The 15,258-nt window shown below is 41.4% G+C and overlaps 1 protein-coding gene across 3 annotated transcripts in view; it reads left to right on the top strand.

Moving 5' to 3' along the window:
• LOC126236074 (neprilysin-2-like) overlaps positions 1-15,258 on the top strand; it is a 213,838-nt gene that overhangs the window by 175,696 nt on the left and 22,884 nt on the right. Inside the window, exon 13 of one of the 3 annotated variants that reach the window (XM_049945134.1) lies at positions 4,609-4,853. The exons of the other annotated variants lie outside the window; for them this stretch is intronic. Coding sequence (XP_049801091.1) covers positions 4,609-4,626 — 18 coding nt within the window. The 3' untranslated portion in view covers positions 4,627-4,853. Of the gene's footprint in view, positions 1-4,608; positions 4,854-15,258 lie in introns of those variants that run through there. 3 annotated transcript variants of the gene reach the window in all.

The raw sequence follows: 15,258 nt of genomic DNA, 5'->3' as shown, positions 1-15,258 counted from the left end.
GACCGACAAGCAGCGTGACAGTTACAATGAAACATGGGGAGGGAACCATATAAATTCATCACTGAAAAAAATCAAGATCCTATTAGTTCTGGGAACGCTACGACAGGGTGACGACGCGATGACAAAGGGATGTAGACACACAACAGAATTTCTGATGCAGAAGCCCCTAACTGACGACGTCGTAGACACTCACACGCTCAACACAGATTGGTTTCAGAGGTGGGAAATCAACTGATGACGCCATTAACAAGGCACTACAAATTATGTCACCAGAGCACAGTATACAATAGCAGTTATGATCGACATTGCAGGCGCCTTTCATAACCTTTGGTGGCCTGCCACGTTTCAGAGACTAAGACATCTGGAGGTACCCAACACACTCCACCACAGTCTACTAGACTACAGTAATAACAGAGTGGTCGAATGGCAGATGTACAGCCGGAAACTAATCAAACGATTTACCAAAGGCTGGCCACAAGGGTCGATCTGTGGCTCTGGTCCATCACGATAGGGCCCCTCCTCCAATTATGGAGGCAGACTGGCGTGACAGATGGACTTGTCACACACGTAGATGACTTGTTGATCGTTGTATCTGCTAACACCAGGTCCCAGTTAGAAGGAAGATCAAAATGGAACACTGAGAACAATAGCACAGAGCTGCAACATAACAAACTCAAGATAACTGACAGTAAAACAGCGTACACGTTACTGAAAGGATCCCTACAAAGGAACCCAATAGTTAAAATATGGGACGCAAACCTATATCAGGCATTCAGTGCAAGCTATCTTTGGGTTCACATAGATGAAAAGCTAAATCTCCATGAACATATAACTATCACAAGGAAAGCAGAAAAAATACTGCATTAGTGGACAAGGCTAAACTCAGAACATTGCAGACATCCACTGTTAGTCACACGGACATACCACATTGCTTTCTTCGACTAAGTATTCAGTTTTGCTGCCATTACTTGGACCCATAGGCAAAGCCTGTCAACGAACGGGACATCGGCTGGAGCGTCCTACGCAGACTGTTTGATATTTGCGGCACTTCTTAAGCTGGGAATCAACCCGACAGACGTTGCAGTAAGATACAGGGCAGACGAGAAGACATGACCAGGTGAGGATCACTGGAGTACCGATTAACACCTAACGCCAATTTCAAAATTCGTCGCCTGTTACATGGCAAGCTGAGTGGGAAGACCATATTACCTCTCTCCGAATATAAGGGATAGGCTAACATTCAAACATATCAATGGCAGCCGCGGTATGGTACATTATGTAACAGGACGCTGCCCTTATCCCACATACTTAAACCACGTACTTAAACCTTGTGAGACTGTGGCAGACAACAGGTTGGGAAGAAGGTCTCCTGGAAGACGTCGTCTTTTTCCGCGGATGATTGACAAACATTAGACAAATGTGACACACGGATCTCACAGATATAGAACACTGCACACATGTAATGCTCACAGACAAAGACCAATGGACAAAAATTAAGGCACTCACTGACGAAATGTCAAAAGCTACTTAAACTGAATGTATCATAACTAGACAGTACAGAAAAAGAGCCTATGTGTGACAACAGGTTGATATCGACACGGTAAATCAAGACCCTAACAGGGAAACCGATGACAACACTGATCATGATACGGCTGGAAACGAGTCAGACATAGCTTCTGACATCGTGAAAAAGATAATATAATATAAATAATTGACAGTACTTAAACCTATAAGCACAAATCTGTCATAACAAGGTCTACCACCTATATTAACGTCGATAAGTACTGTAAATGTTTTAGGTGTTAGATAGATTTCACAGTAAATGGCATTAGTGATTACTTATTGTGATGTGAACGGCGGTCAGCGGCTTGAATTAAATTCCAAGGCACTCACTGCCACAAACATTAGGTGAAGGACGGTTCTCTTTCTATTATCTTTCCTATCTTTCTATTTTTCTTTTCTATACTAACACAATCTATTATATTTCATTTTCTAAACACTGTTAATTAGAAAATTTATCTCCATTGCTGCAGACAAAAGACTACAAGAAAAATAAAATACAAAGATTTAACAAAGAAAAGTAATGAGAGAAAATAAGCAAAAAATAAGTGAAATAAATGAAAAACAAAGAAAGAGAATAAGAACAAAAACTTTGAAACCGCCTCCACGGGGCGGTACACAGGCAGCGGTGTGGCGGGAGGTTGTGGAGCCGGCGGACAAGAGGCAAATAAACACCCGTCCTAAGAATTGGATGGTGGGTCAAAAATAATAACAGCGAGTGAAAAAAAAAGTTCAGAAACCGTAGAAATATCGTAAACCGTGACTACATTATCAGTTGGAATCATTCACCACATACAAATACCTAGTTGCGACAGTTTCTGAAAATGTGACAACGAATGGTCATATACGCTCAGTTGTAGGTAAAGAAGGTGATAGACTTCTGTTCATTAACAGAATAATAGAGAAATGAAATAAGTCTACAGATTATTTACAAAACATTTCTGTGACCCATCCTAGAATATCACTCAAATGTGTAAGGACTCATTCCAGATAGGACTAACAGGGGATATTGGTAGCATACAAAGAAGGGCAGCACAGGCGATCACAGGTTTGTGTGACCCACAGAGATCCCGTAACATCTGAAGAGACTGACGATACTTGCAAAGTTTCGAGAAGCAGCATTACGCCATAAACCTAGGAATGTAATGGAACTCCTTATGTATCACTCTCGTAGAGATTGTAGAGACGAGGTTAAAACAATGCAGTGCGCGTATAAGCGTTTAAGCAGTCATTCTTGCCGCACTCCATATGCTAATGGAGGAAGAAGAAAGGCAGATACATGGTAGAATGCAAAGTACCATCTACCAAGCATTTTGCAATGAGCTGCACGATGTAGACGTAGATGTGTCTGGAATCATCAGATGCTTCTCAAATATAAAAGAAGCAAATAATATAATAAAAACGACTGCTGTACCATAATATTTACACTGTATATTGTACGTTGTGATATTAAATTCTATCGCATTACCACAAGATAGTTCTGCAATATGGCCACCATCGAAATTCAACGACTTGCTGTCATGGAATTAATTTCTTAAGCATCAAAATATTTACCTGAAATTCGTCAGATAAGGAGACATTAGGATCTGGCCGTCTTGGATTTCTTTTTACTACTCGAACCCCTCAAAGTTCAGACAAGAATGGTCAACCAACGTCTTCATCAGAAATTTCGACATGACGGACGATATTTTTCTGAGTACTGTGACAGGTTATAAAAACTGGTTCCATCAGCATAATAAAGATGGATTCACCATTTTCGGTATCTTTTTAGATTTTAATCTTTTATGTAGCAACGCTGACTCAGATTTCCTCCAGTTTATGTTAATAAGGTTCACTACTTTTTGAGAAAACTGGTATATTTCGCTCTGTAGCTTTTATGATGTTCTGCTTTATCGCTAAATATACTTCAGATACTCCTCCCATATTTTTTCCTGATATAAATCTGTACTTCAGTATATTCCGTTTGTTAATGAGTTGCTTCCAGGTAACGCTGAGCATGAGTTGACAATTATTTTTAAATTGAAAGTATTCTTATACAAAGTGTTTTGAACACTAAATTCAATGACAGGTGTTCAGCTTATGACGTTACTTTCATATATACTATTCAACATGTGCAAGATTCGTGAAAAAACGTAAATCCTTTTGCAATCAGAAAGCATTTAGACTACATTTTCTGTTAGGTGATTAACGACATTTTTACATATGTTATCAGTTTTCCAAAATATTGAGTAAATGTTGATTGAAGAAGAGAATAATATTAGGAAATGGTACGGAGAACAGTTCTGGGCGGTATTGGCGCACTAATCATAGGACATCGGGAAACATACAAAACGAGGTAAACCAATTATTCAAAAGTGTTTTGGAGCTAACTAACATGAACTGGAAGAGTGCTGAGTTGGCTTTGCAACATAAATGGCTACAGTATAATATCATTCCAGAAATGAACGCAAAATTAGTTAATAACATGACTGAGGAAGTTCAAAGCAAGTTTGACTTGGCAAAGCTTAATAGAAGTGGGAAGATAGAAATAGCTGCTAACGTTAACAAGGTATTACTCATATAGCAATTATCACCAAGGCAGACAAAGGCGATTGAATCATACTCATGTACGATGAAGACTACATCCATAACACACGGGTTCAAATCAAATGGCTCTGAGCACTATGGGACTCAACTGCTGTAGTCATAAGTCCCCTATAACTTAGAACTACTTAAACCTAACTAACCTAAGGACAGCACAGAACACCCAGCCATCACGAGGCAGAGAAAATCCCTGACCCCGCCGGGAATCGAACCCGGGAACCCGGGCGTGGGAAGCGAGAACGCTACCGCACGACCACGAGATGCGGGCCAACACACGGGTATTTTTCAGATATGCCTAGTTCATAACAATAATTTCTAACAGAATATATGTATATATACGAGCAAACGTTCTAAAGAAGTAGGGCATCTGGGTTCGAGTCCCGGTCTGGCACAAATTTTCAACTTCACCACTGAGTTATTTCAATGGCTGAAGTCCTAATTTATTGTAACATACTTTTTTTGCAGCTTATGCAGCACCAGTGACGTCCGTTCTGGCGACCATGCTCTACAGAACAGACAACACATGTCCGACGGAACAGACAGCACATATCAATAGCAGAAATGTTTATAAATACTTGGAGAACGAATTTTTTAGCGTAAATCACGACAAAAAACAGGAAACCGCACGTGTATTATGAAATATACGTCAATGACATTATTCTATTATACAGGTTTATTGTGATTGAAATGACATTATTCTGTTATACCGATTTATTGTGAGTAAAATACAAAAAAATGCTAGGATATAGGCGCCTTACAGCTTTAGACTGACTTGACTGTCGAGATTGAAAGAGAGAAAAGCGTAACCCTGCTGGACCCTGTGATTACTAACAACGACCAGAGACACAAAACAGCTACACACAGGACACCATTCAATACTGAGGTGATCACAAATGCTGAATCATATGATCCCTGAAGAAGGAGTTTCTGGTCTACGATATAAAGAATTTTAAAGTTACCCTTTAATGAGGACTAGATTGAGAAAGAAATTCAAGTGATCATGCTGACAGATCGAGCAAACGGGTACGGAAACAGTTACATCATCAATATGTAGAAGGAAATTAAATACAGAAAAAGTAATCGACCAGTGATGCATCAGAATAATAAGAGAATTGGGTCGTTAACGTTTAGTGGCGTGCATTCCGAAAACAGTGACACCGCTTCAGGATAGCTACTGTTAGTATTGGCTTTCAGACTGTGGGTACTTTTCGAAACTGGTTACACCACGGAACTGCAAAAGACATGCGACAACTGACGTGACTCAAGAGTGTATTACGTGAACTGGAATGATTATCAATAGCTTTACATAAGACAAACTAGAAGGAAGTGAGTGACAAGGTTTAGGACGCTGTCCCCGGGTGGGAGTGGTGGTGCACTGACGACACATTTAAAAATGCAGTCTCAAAGTAGGTCGGGAGTGAAAGCATGGAAGTGTTGCACAGAGCCTAGAAGAAACATGACTGAACATACAGAAGATCCATGAAATATTTACCCAATTTACCCACATAAATCGAGCCGCATAAACAATTTTGAAAGAACAGAGTGAATTAACACGAAAATGGTTTCGAGAATTGCTGTTGTGGCTTGTGCTGACTGTGGTGCTCTGCTGTTGCTGGCTGCATGACAACCTGTGACGTAATTCGTCAGTGAATCATTGTGCATCGGGTTTGTTCCAAGAGAGCTGAAAAGTACAAAAAGCAGCAGCGTCTGGCCCAGTGCGTACTGCCACAGACGCCCCTTTGAGTTTTTCTGCTCGGTCAGCTTCCTCGGTGCTGCAGCCTCCTAAAACTCACTCACTCACTCACTCACTCACCTCACCTGGCCTGTCATCGCTGTCCACCTACTAATGCATACGCCACCTCTGAGCTAATTGATGGGCCTGGGAATAAGTTGGACGACCGGAAAATAAGTACCTGACGTACCTTGTAAAAAACGTACTACACTGTTGAGGAACAGTGCCCTCAAATAAAGCTTGTCTACATAAATATCAATTCCAGATCAATGATAAATATGCATCACATCAGAATATACAGAGCCTTCACAGAAGTCATCAGTTCAAAGTATGTGTCTTCCCAACATAACTCTGATGAACTAGCGAATCCATGGGATATCATTGAAAATATGCTGCCACTTGGGACTTAATACTATTAGCACCAGCATAGTTCTAATACTGCAGAGAACATCGATCCTCCAATGTTCCCCACTACTGTTAAATTTCCACACTCAGTCGTGGCCAGGAGACCATCTGCAATTATCTGCCGCAATACTGAGTGTATACGCAGTAAGGTACATAGTGTAGACCTACTTACCAGTATGAATTCGAGACTTGATGCAGTACCACGACATAAGCTTTGCTCTGAACTAACTACATGTGAATCCATAGTAACAACCATACTTCATTTAACTTTTTAGCACCAATTATAATCAATTGTGAGTGAGTGTACATACTTGTACATTGCAAAGATCCGATGAACTGACCGCAAAGATAATTGCGCCGCTGAGGTTGAGCTGCCACCGTGTTCTGTCCCAGTGTACACCCGTCGTGATCTGCCTCGAACATGGGGACGCTATCCCCATTAGTAACATTTTCTCTGACTGTGATGTCAGACACTTCACTTTTCTGAATATTCATAACTTAGAGTCACACCAGTAGCACACACATAAGCGCACTCGAATGCCCCGTTGTAGAAATTTTGTGACTGATCTGTGTTCCATAATACAGATACTTTTCCAAAAGCACTACGTCTTTCCTCCTTCGCTGTCAGGTCCAGCCCTCTGTTACCAACGGGTTTCTTTCCACTCAAACTGCGTCTCGCTTTCTAATTTCGACAGAAGTATATCTAAACCGTGTGTCTAGAACGTTCGAAACACATCTTTATTTGCTTAGTACGTGCAATGCTGGCCACCTAGAATACAACACCTCGAAGGAATCATCCAAGACAAGTGAAATTCGCGGCATGCGATTGCGGCGACAGGAGATGCACGTAATTAGCATTTAAGCGCACGCGCACATCACGGGCGCCAGTAGCACCACCTGCAAGCGCTATATAAAGGGGCAACTGACTGAAATGCGAACGTACCGGAATTGTTCTTTCGTGCTGTTGGTTTGCTTGAGCAGCTTCATTATTTCTCGTAGAAGACAGCAGGCGCCTTTCGAGCACGTTTCGGAAAATGGAAATTTTTGTTAAGGTTCTATGTGACCAAACTGCTGAGGTCATCGGTCCCTAGGCTTACACACTAATTAAACTAACTTAAAGTAACACACGCTAAGGACAACACATACATCCATACCCGAGGGAGGACTCGAATCGCCAACGGGGGAGCTGCGCGAACAGTGGCAAGGCGCCCTAGACCGCACGGCTACCCCGCGCGGCGCACGTTTCGAGTTAGACTGAGGGAGAAAAGTTGGCTACAGGAATTGCGGATTACCCTTCAGAGAAATCGATGATCTTGTCGGACGGGATCAAGCAGCTGCGTACATTGCAAACATCCGATGAACTGACCGCAAAGCGGATCCGTAACCGCTGGATGCAGGAGGGAACGACGGACCGAAGGGACCGACTGCACCCACGTCGTTGCCCCACTACACGGCTACACGGGGTAACAGGCATATTGTGCGTATGGCAGTGATGGGTCCCTCTGCCACATCACGGACCATATCACAACAAACTCGGTCTTGTGCAGAAAACAGTGGCCACGAGTATCATTCGAGGTCGTTTGTAGCAGAGTGGACTGTTCGCGAGGTCCGTTGCTGCGGTTGCCACCAAGTCAAAGCCACAGGCTTCTGAACCGGCAATGGTGCGATGAACGACGGACGTGGACAACCGAATGGAACGACATTGTTTTTACCGATGAATCCCGATTCTCCTTGCACCACCAAGATGCTCGGATTAGAGTCTGGAGACACAATGGTGAGAGACTGTTGAACTGTTGCCTTATGGATCGTCATACTGTCCCTGCACGCAGTGTTATGGTTTGGGGTGCTATTGGATTCCATTCCTGCAACCTCCGCCCCGAGTACGGATTGCTAGTACACAAGATCAGCCAGCGTTACGTCTCTGAAGTGCTGGAGCCTGTTGTCCTCCCATACCTTCGCTGCTTGACGACATAAGCACACTCGAATGCCCCGTTCTAGAAATTTTTTGAGTGATCAGTGTTCCATAATACAGATACTTTTCCAGTGCTACCCAATAGGTGACGAAGAAGTCTTGAACATTGCGCGCCATATGTGGTCATGCAGCCGTGGAGCGTAGCAGCAGTTATAGCTAGCGATGTTGGCAACACTCAATGCTGATTTCATCATTCTCCTCACTCCACATGGAGCTGTATTTTCAGTCATGTGTTCTTTGTACAACCTATTGTCTCCAAAATCAAGTTGGTCATGATATCTTCAGTCCTTCTTTGTGTTTCATTTTGGATGGCTAGCAGCTTATTTACTATAGAGTGGCAGATTCTCTAGAAATTCTAACCGTCTGTGTATGAGTCTTGAAGTCCATTATCTTTCTGAGCCAGAGCTCTTTCCCTGATGTCGGATATAATGAGGTGACAAGAGTCAAGGAATACCTCCTAATATTGTGTTGGATATTCCGCCTGGTATAGTGCAGCAATTCGACGTGGCATGGTCTCAACAAGTGTTAGAAGTCCCCTGCAAGAATATTGAACCATGCTGGCTCTACAGATGTCCATAATCGCGAAGGTGTTGCCAGTGCAGGATTTGGTGCACAAACTGACCCCTTGATTTTGTCCCATAAATGTTTGATGGGATTCGGGCTGGGCAATCTGGGTGGCATATAATTGGCTCGAATTGTGCAGAACGTTCTTCAGATCAATCATGAACTATTGTGGCCTGGTGACATGACAAGTCCATGAATGGATGCAAATGGTCTTCAAGTAGCGGAACATGAACGTCTCCAGTCTACGATCGCTTCAGTGGACTAGAGGACCCAGTACATTTCATGTAAACACATTCTACGCTATTATGGAGCCACAACCAGCTAGCACAGTGCCTTGTTAATAACTTGCCCCCAGGTCACAAGTCGTCGTGATTCTAACCGATGTGTTCACAAGGCCAGGAGAGGCGCTGCAGCCAATATCATACTGTTAGGAAAGGGACTCGCGTCAGTCGTCTGCTGACATAGCCCAGTGAACTGAAATTTCGCCCTACTGTCCTAACGGATACATTCGTCGTACGTCCCACAGTCTGTGGTTATTTCACGTAATGTTGCGTGTCTATTTAGCACTGGAAACACTGCACAAACGTCGCTGCCCTCAGTCGCTAAAAGAAGGTCATCGGTCATTGTGTTAACTGTGTTGAGAAGTAGTGGCTGAAATTTGATATTCTCGGCACATCCTTGACGCTTTGGATCTCTGAAGACTGAATTCCCTAACGATTTCCGAAATGAAATGTTCCATGCGCCTAGCTCCACAACTATTTTGAATTCAAAGTTTGTGAACTCTCGTCGTGCGGCCTTAATGACGTCAGAAATCTTTTCTTGTGAATTACCTGAGTACAATTGACAGATCCACCAATGCGCTGCCCTTTCATACCTTGTGACCGTGATACACTGCAATCTGTATATGTGGATATCGCTATCCCATGACATGTGTCTCCTCAGTGTATTTTGACCTACAGGGTGAAAAGTATTTAAACCGACAAACTCTGGGAGGTTGTAGGTGACATCAAAACAAATATTTTCCTCTAATGTCATTTTTTCCTATGAGGAGTATTTAAACCAGTAGAGGAACTTTGCTCTGGGTGGACAATCAACTGGTTCCAGGTTGAGGACACACTGTAAGTGAAATGGACGTAACAACTGCTCTCGAAGGACTGTTCTTACATTCGTCTGATTCGTCCCCATGTTACGTGCAATTGCACGAGTGCTGATTGAAAGATCGCGCTCCACATGCTGCAAGACAGCTTCCTCAAATTGCAGCGTTCTTACCGTGCGACGGAGTCCCTGTCCAGGTAATCTGCTAAATGACCCGGTCTCAAGCAGACGTTGGTACACAGCAGCAAAGATCGTATTATCCGGGATACGTATTGTTGTTCATAAACCCGCTGTGCAGCTCGTCCGTTGTGGTGCGCTATGCAGTACGCACCAACCATATCAGTCTACTCACTCCAGGTGTATCGCTCCATTAGTAAACAGAGACAATGCACTACTACATTTGTGGACAGCAGTTGCCTACAACTGAAGATAGTAATACGGCCTCTAACAACTGAAGAGCGTAATACGCCCTCCACCGGTTTAAATAATCCTCAAAAGTGGTTCAAATGGCTCTGAGCACTATGGGACTCAACTGCTGTGGTCATCAGTCCCCTAGAACTTAGAACTACTTAAACCTAACTAACCTAAGGACATCACACACATCCATGCCCGAGGCAGGATTCGAACCTGCGACCGTAGCAGCAGCGCGGCTCCGGACTGGAGCGCCTAGGACCGCACAGCGACCGCGGCCGGCAAAAATAATCCTCACAGGAAGAAATGACAATAGGGAAAAATATTTGTTTTGATGTCCCCTGCAACCTCCCAGAGTATGTCGGTTTAAATACTTTTCACCCTTTATAAGCACTGTCATCTGATTTACTTACTACCTCAAAGTGACTTCGGTAAATCACCCAGAATTTCTTTATTTCACCATCTACTGACTTGCATATTTAGTTGTTCTTTACCAAACCTAAGTCTCCAGCTTCAGTAGAGAGAGACTTTACCTTCCCATCACGTCTCCTTTTCTCTTTCTTGCTTCATTTTTCCTCCTTTTCTTAGCTAATGTCTGCTTTCTCCACAAAGACATTACTTGGATTCTCTTTTAAAATAAGTTCAGATGGCGCAAATCCTGTAGCTTTGTGCCACAGGTTATTAACGGGTTTCTCAAAGACAGGAACATAGCTGGCCAGGACTGAATGCTTTTTATGATGGTATGTTCTGCATAATTGATTTAATTCCCTCATTATTGCTTAAAACACGTTCCCATGTGCAAATTATGCCAAAATTAAGATATGTCTTACTAATTTCTTTCCTATCTATCCTTAAACATTTTCCAGACGAACTGTATTCCCTAGTCAGACAACAATGCATTCATTTCGTAACTTGTTTACCAGTTCCTTGTTTATAACACATTACCTTACCTACTTTGAAAATGCATCTATAATAACTAAAACGAGGACCACCCCACACGATACCGGTACGTGAACGAACACATCGACTGCTAATAGTTCATTAGGCCCAGGAGACATTACACTGTGACTTAGACCTTGTGTAGGCATGATTCATGATTTACCTCACTGGCACTGGTCACACGTCTCTAACGACCCTTCACCCACATCGGTAAGTTATTAAAAATAACAAGTTCTAGTAGTTTAACTATACACATTTTAGCCCTGTAATGTATAATTTCCATGACTCTCATGTACATAATCAATCATTTGGCCCCTATACTCATCAGGAAACACAAGCACAGACCTTCGACACATCCTCTCAGATCCACCTAAATAATATCCAACTGTGCAGCTCACAGTATGTTTTAACCTTTGGATGGTTCTAATAACTCTTCGCCATCCTCAAATTATCATTGGCATTCTGTTCCCTTATGATATACGTGGAAATTTTTCTCATGAACACCTTCTTTATTCCTTATAAATAAAAAAGCTGAAGTAAACTCCTAACTAACAGGCCATGAAGGACCAACGGCACCGACCGACCGCCGTGTCATCCTCAGCCCGTAGACGTCACTAGATGCGGATATGGAGGTGCATGTGGTCAGCACACCGCTCTCGCAGCCATACCTATGTCAGTTTCCAAACCGGATCTCCCTATAAATAAAACATGTGTAATTCCTTGTCTGTTCCCCTACTATGATTATAAGCCTCTTCAATACCTTTGGCAAGGAATCAGCCACTACATTCTCCTCCACCTTTATGTATATAATGCTGATGCCAAATTGTTGTCAGTCAGCTATGTCTCAATCCACAACATTCCAAGAACCCCAATGTCTTCCGATCAGTATATATTGAGGGCTTACAGCCCAACAAGTATAACTAAAATTTTTAGAATTCCCACACAACAGCCAGCGCTTCCAACTAACTAATGTAATAGTTGATGGCGACTGATAGCGATTAACTGGCAAAGGCCGCAGTTCCATGTGTTAAACCACACCTCCACAATCAGTACCTACTTGGAAGAGCTCTAAACCCACACTGTAACCACATGTATGAGTGACCACACAAAAAGAAAGTTTAAAGTCTGTATGATATATTTATTTATTTATTTATATACACGTCAAGTGCCGTAGGACCAAATTGAGGAGAAAATCTCCTAGGTCAGGTAACGTGTCAGTACATGAAATTACAAGATAAAAGTAATAAAAGATAAAAAATAAAATATTTATTAACGCGAAAAAAGTCAATCCATAAGTTTAAGTAAACGCAATCAATAATACAACAAGAATCAGCTTTTTTTTTTCAGGAACTCCTCGTCAGAATAGGAGTGACCCATGAGGAAACTCTTCAATATAGATTTGAAAGCCCGTGGATTACTGCCAAGATTTTTGAATTCGAGTGGTAGCTTATTGAAAATGGATGCAGCAGTATACAGTATACTATACACATTTTTGCACAAAAGTTAAGGAAGTCTGATCCAAATGCAGGTTTGATTTCTGCCGAGTATTAACTTAGTAAAAGCTGCCTATTCTTGGGAATGAGCTACTATTGTTAACAAGAAATGACACAAAGGAATATATGAGAGGCCAATGTCAAAATGCCCAGACTTCTAAACTGGGATCAACAAGAGGTTTGTGAACTTACACCACTTATTGCCAGAACCGCACGTTTCTGAGCCAAAAATGTACTTTTAGAATGAAAATAATACCACGCGACATAAGCAAATGAAAAAAGTCAGAGTTGACTAACTTTCGTGTCGAACAATCACTTACTTCAGATACCATTCGAATAGTAAAAATGGCAGTGTTACGTATTTGAACATGATCTTGAACGTGGGCTTTCCACGACAGCTTACTATCTATCTGAACTGCTAGGAATTTCAACTGTTCTGTTTCACTAATCATATGCCCATTCTGTGAAATTAAAACGTCAGGTTCTGTTGAGTTGTGTGTTTGAAACTGTAAAAAGCGAGTCTTACTGTGATTTAGTGATAGTTTATTTTCTACAAGCCATGAACTTAGGTTATGAACTGCACTATTTGAAACCGAGCCAATGTTACACACAAGATCCTTTACTACCAAGCTAGTGTCATCAGAAGACAGATATATTTTAGAGTAACCCGTAATACTAGAGAGCATATCATTTATATAAATAAGGAACAGGAGTGGCCCGAACACTGATCCCTGGGGCATCCCCTACATGACTGCACCCTACTCAGAACCCACATCACAACCATTCTCAACATTGTAAATAATGACCATTAGCTGTCTGTTGCTGAAGAAAGAGGTGAACCAATTGTGAGTTACTCCCCGTTTTCCATAATGGTCCAACTTATGGAGCAATGTTTTGTGATCAACAGAATCAAACACCTTACTTAAATCAAAAAATATGGGTAGCATTAGAAACCTTTTGTTTAACTCATCCATTATTTCATAGATAAAAGAGAATATGGTATATTCCGTTGTTGAACGACCTCTAAAGCCGACCTGTACTTTTGACAGCAAATTGTGTGACATAAAATTATCCATTTTCCTTACATACACAGCCTTTTCAATAACCTTAGCAAACACTGATGGCATAGAAACAGGTCTAAAATTGTCTACATTATCCCTTTCTCCCTTTTTATAACGCGGCTTTACTACTGAGTACTTTAATCGTTCAGGAAACTGAGCATTCCTAAAGGAAAAATTACAAATATGGCTAAATACAGGGCTAACATGTGCATCACAGTACTTTATTATTCTGCTAGGCACTCCATCATAACCATGAGAGTCCTTAGTCGTCAAAGACTTAATTATTGACTCAATATCCCCCTTGTCTGTATCACAGAGGAGTATTTCAGACATCAATCTCGGAAAGGCATTTGCCAAGAAAGTTGTATGATTCCCTGTGGAAAGTTAATTTTTATTTAATTCAGCAGCAATGCTCAGAAAATGATTGTTAAATACTGTACATATACCCGATTTATCAGTAACAGAAATATTTTTACTACGAAGTTACTTGATATCGTCGATCTTGTGCTGCTGACCAGACACTTCCTTCACAACTGACCATATGGTTTTAACTTTATCCTGTGAAGTAGCTATTCTATTTGCATACCACATACTCTTTGACTTACTAATAACATTTTTAAGCACCTTAGAATACTGGTTGTAATGTTTGTAATGGGCTACTGTAGTGTGATTGTGGCTACTTCTAACATTTTGATATAATTCCCACTTTGTTCTACATGATATTCTTATCCCTCTAGTCAGGCACACAGTTAAACATCCTGCCACTCTTGTTCCTTGACAAAGTTTAAAAAAAACTCGCTTTGCTGTTGGATCAAATTTGCTACATAGTTTGTAATTACATGCGACATTTGTTTGAGTACAAAAGCCTTTTAGTGTTAAAATTTGTGCATCATGGTCTGAAAGGTCTTTCACCCTTTTACTAACAGAATGCCCATCTAGTAATGAAGAATGATTAAAAATATTGTATACCGCTGTGCTACTGTTACACTGCACCCTAGTTGGAAAAAACACAGTCTGCATCTGATCATACGAATTTAGGAGATCTACCAACATTCTTTTTCTTGCACCATCATGCAAAGAATTTACAGTGAAGTCACCACATATAACTAATTTCTGGTGCTTACTACAAAGTGAATCAAGAACCATCTGTAGCTTGAGCAGAAATGCTCTGAAGTCAGAGTAAGGGGACCTATAAACAACAACAATTAGAAGTTTAGTTTCACTAAATTTAATTGCCCCTACACAACATTCAAATATCTGTTCAGTGCAGTGCCATGATAAGTCTACGGACTCAAATAGCATACTGTTTTTATATACATAGCCACTCCTCCACCCCACAAGAAACTCCTTGAAAATCAGGCAGCTAATATATATCCTGGTAAAGGAATCCTCTGAATTGTCAAATTATTTAAGTAGTGCTCTGACATACAAATGATTTCAGAG

The sequence above is a fragment of the Schistocerca nitens genome, chromosome 2 (genome assembly GCF_023898315.1).
Source record: "Schistocerca nitens isolate TAMUIC-IGC-003100 chromosome 2, iqSchNite1.1, whole genome shotgun sequence".
Classification (NCBI taxonomy): Eukaryota; Metazoa; Arthropoda; class Insecta; order Orthoptera; family Acrididae; genus Schistocerca; species Schistocerca nitens.
This window is presented reverse-complemented; position numbering and strand designations above follow the sequence as displayed.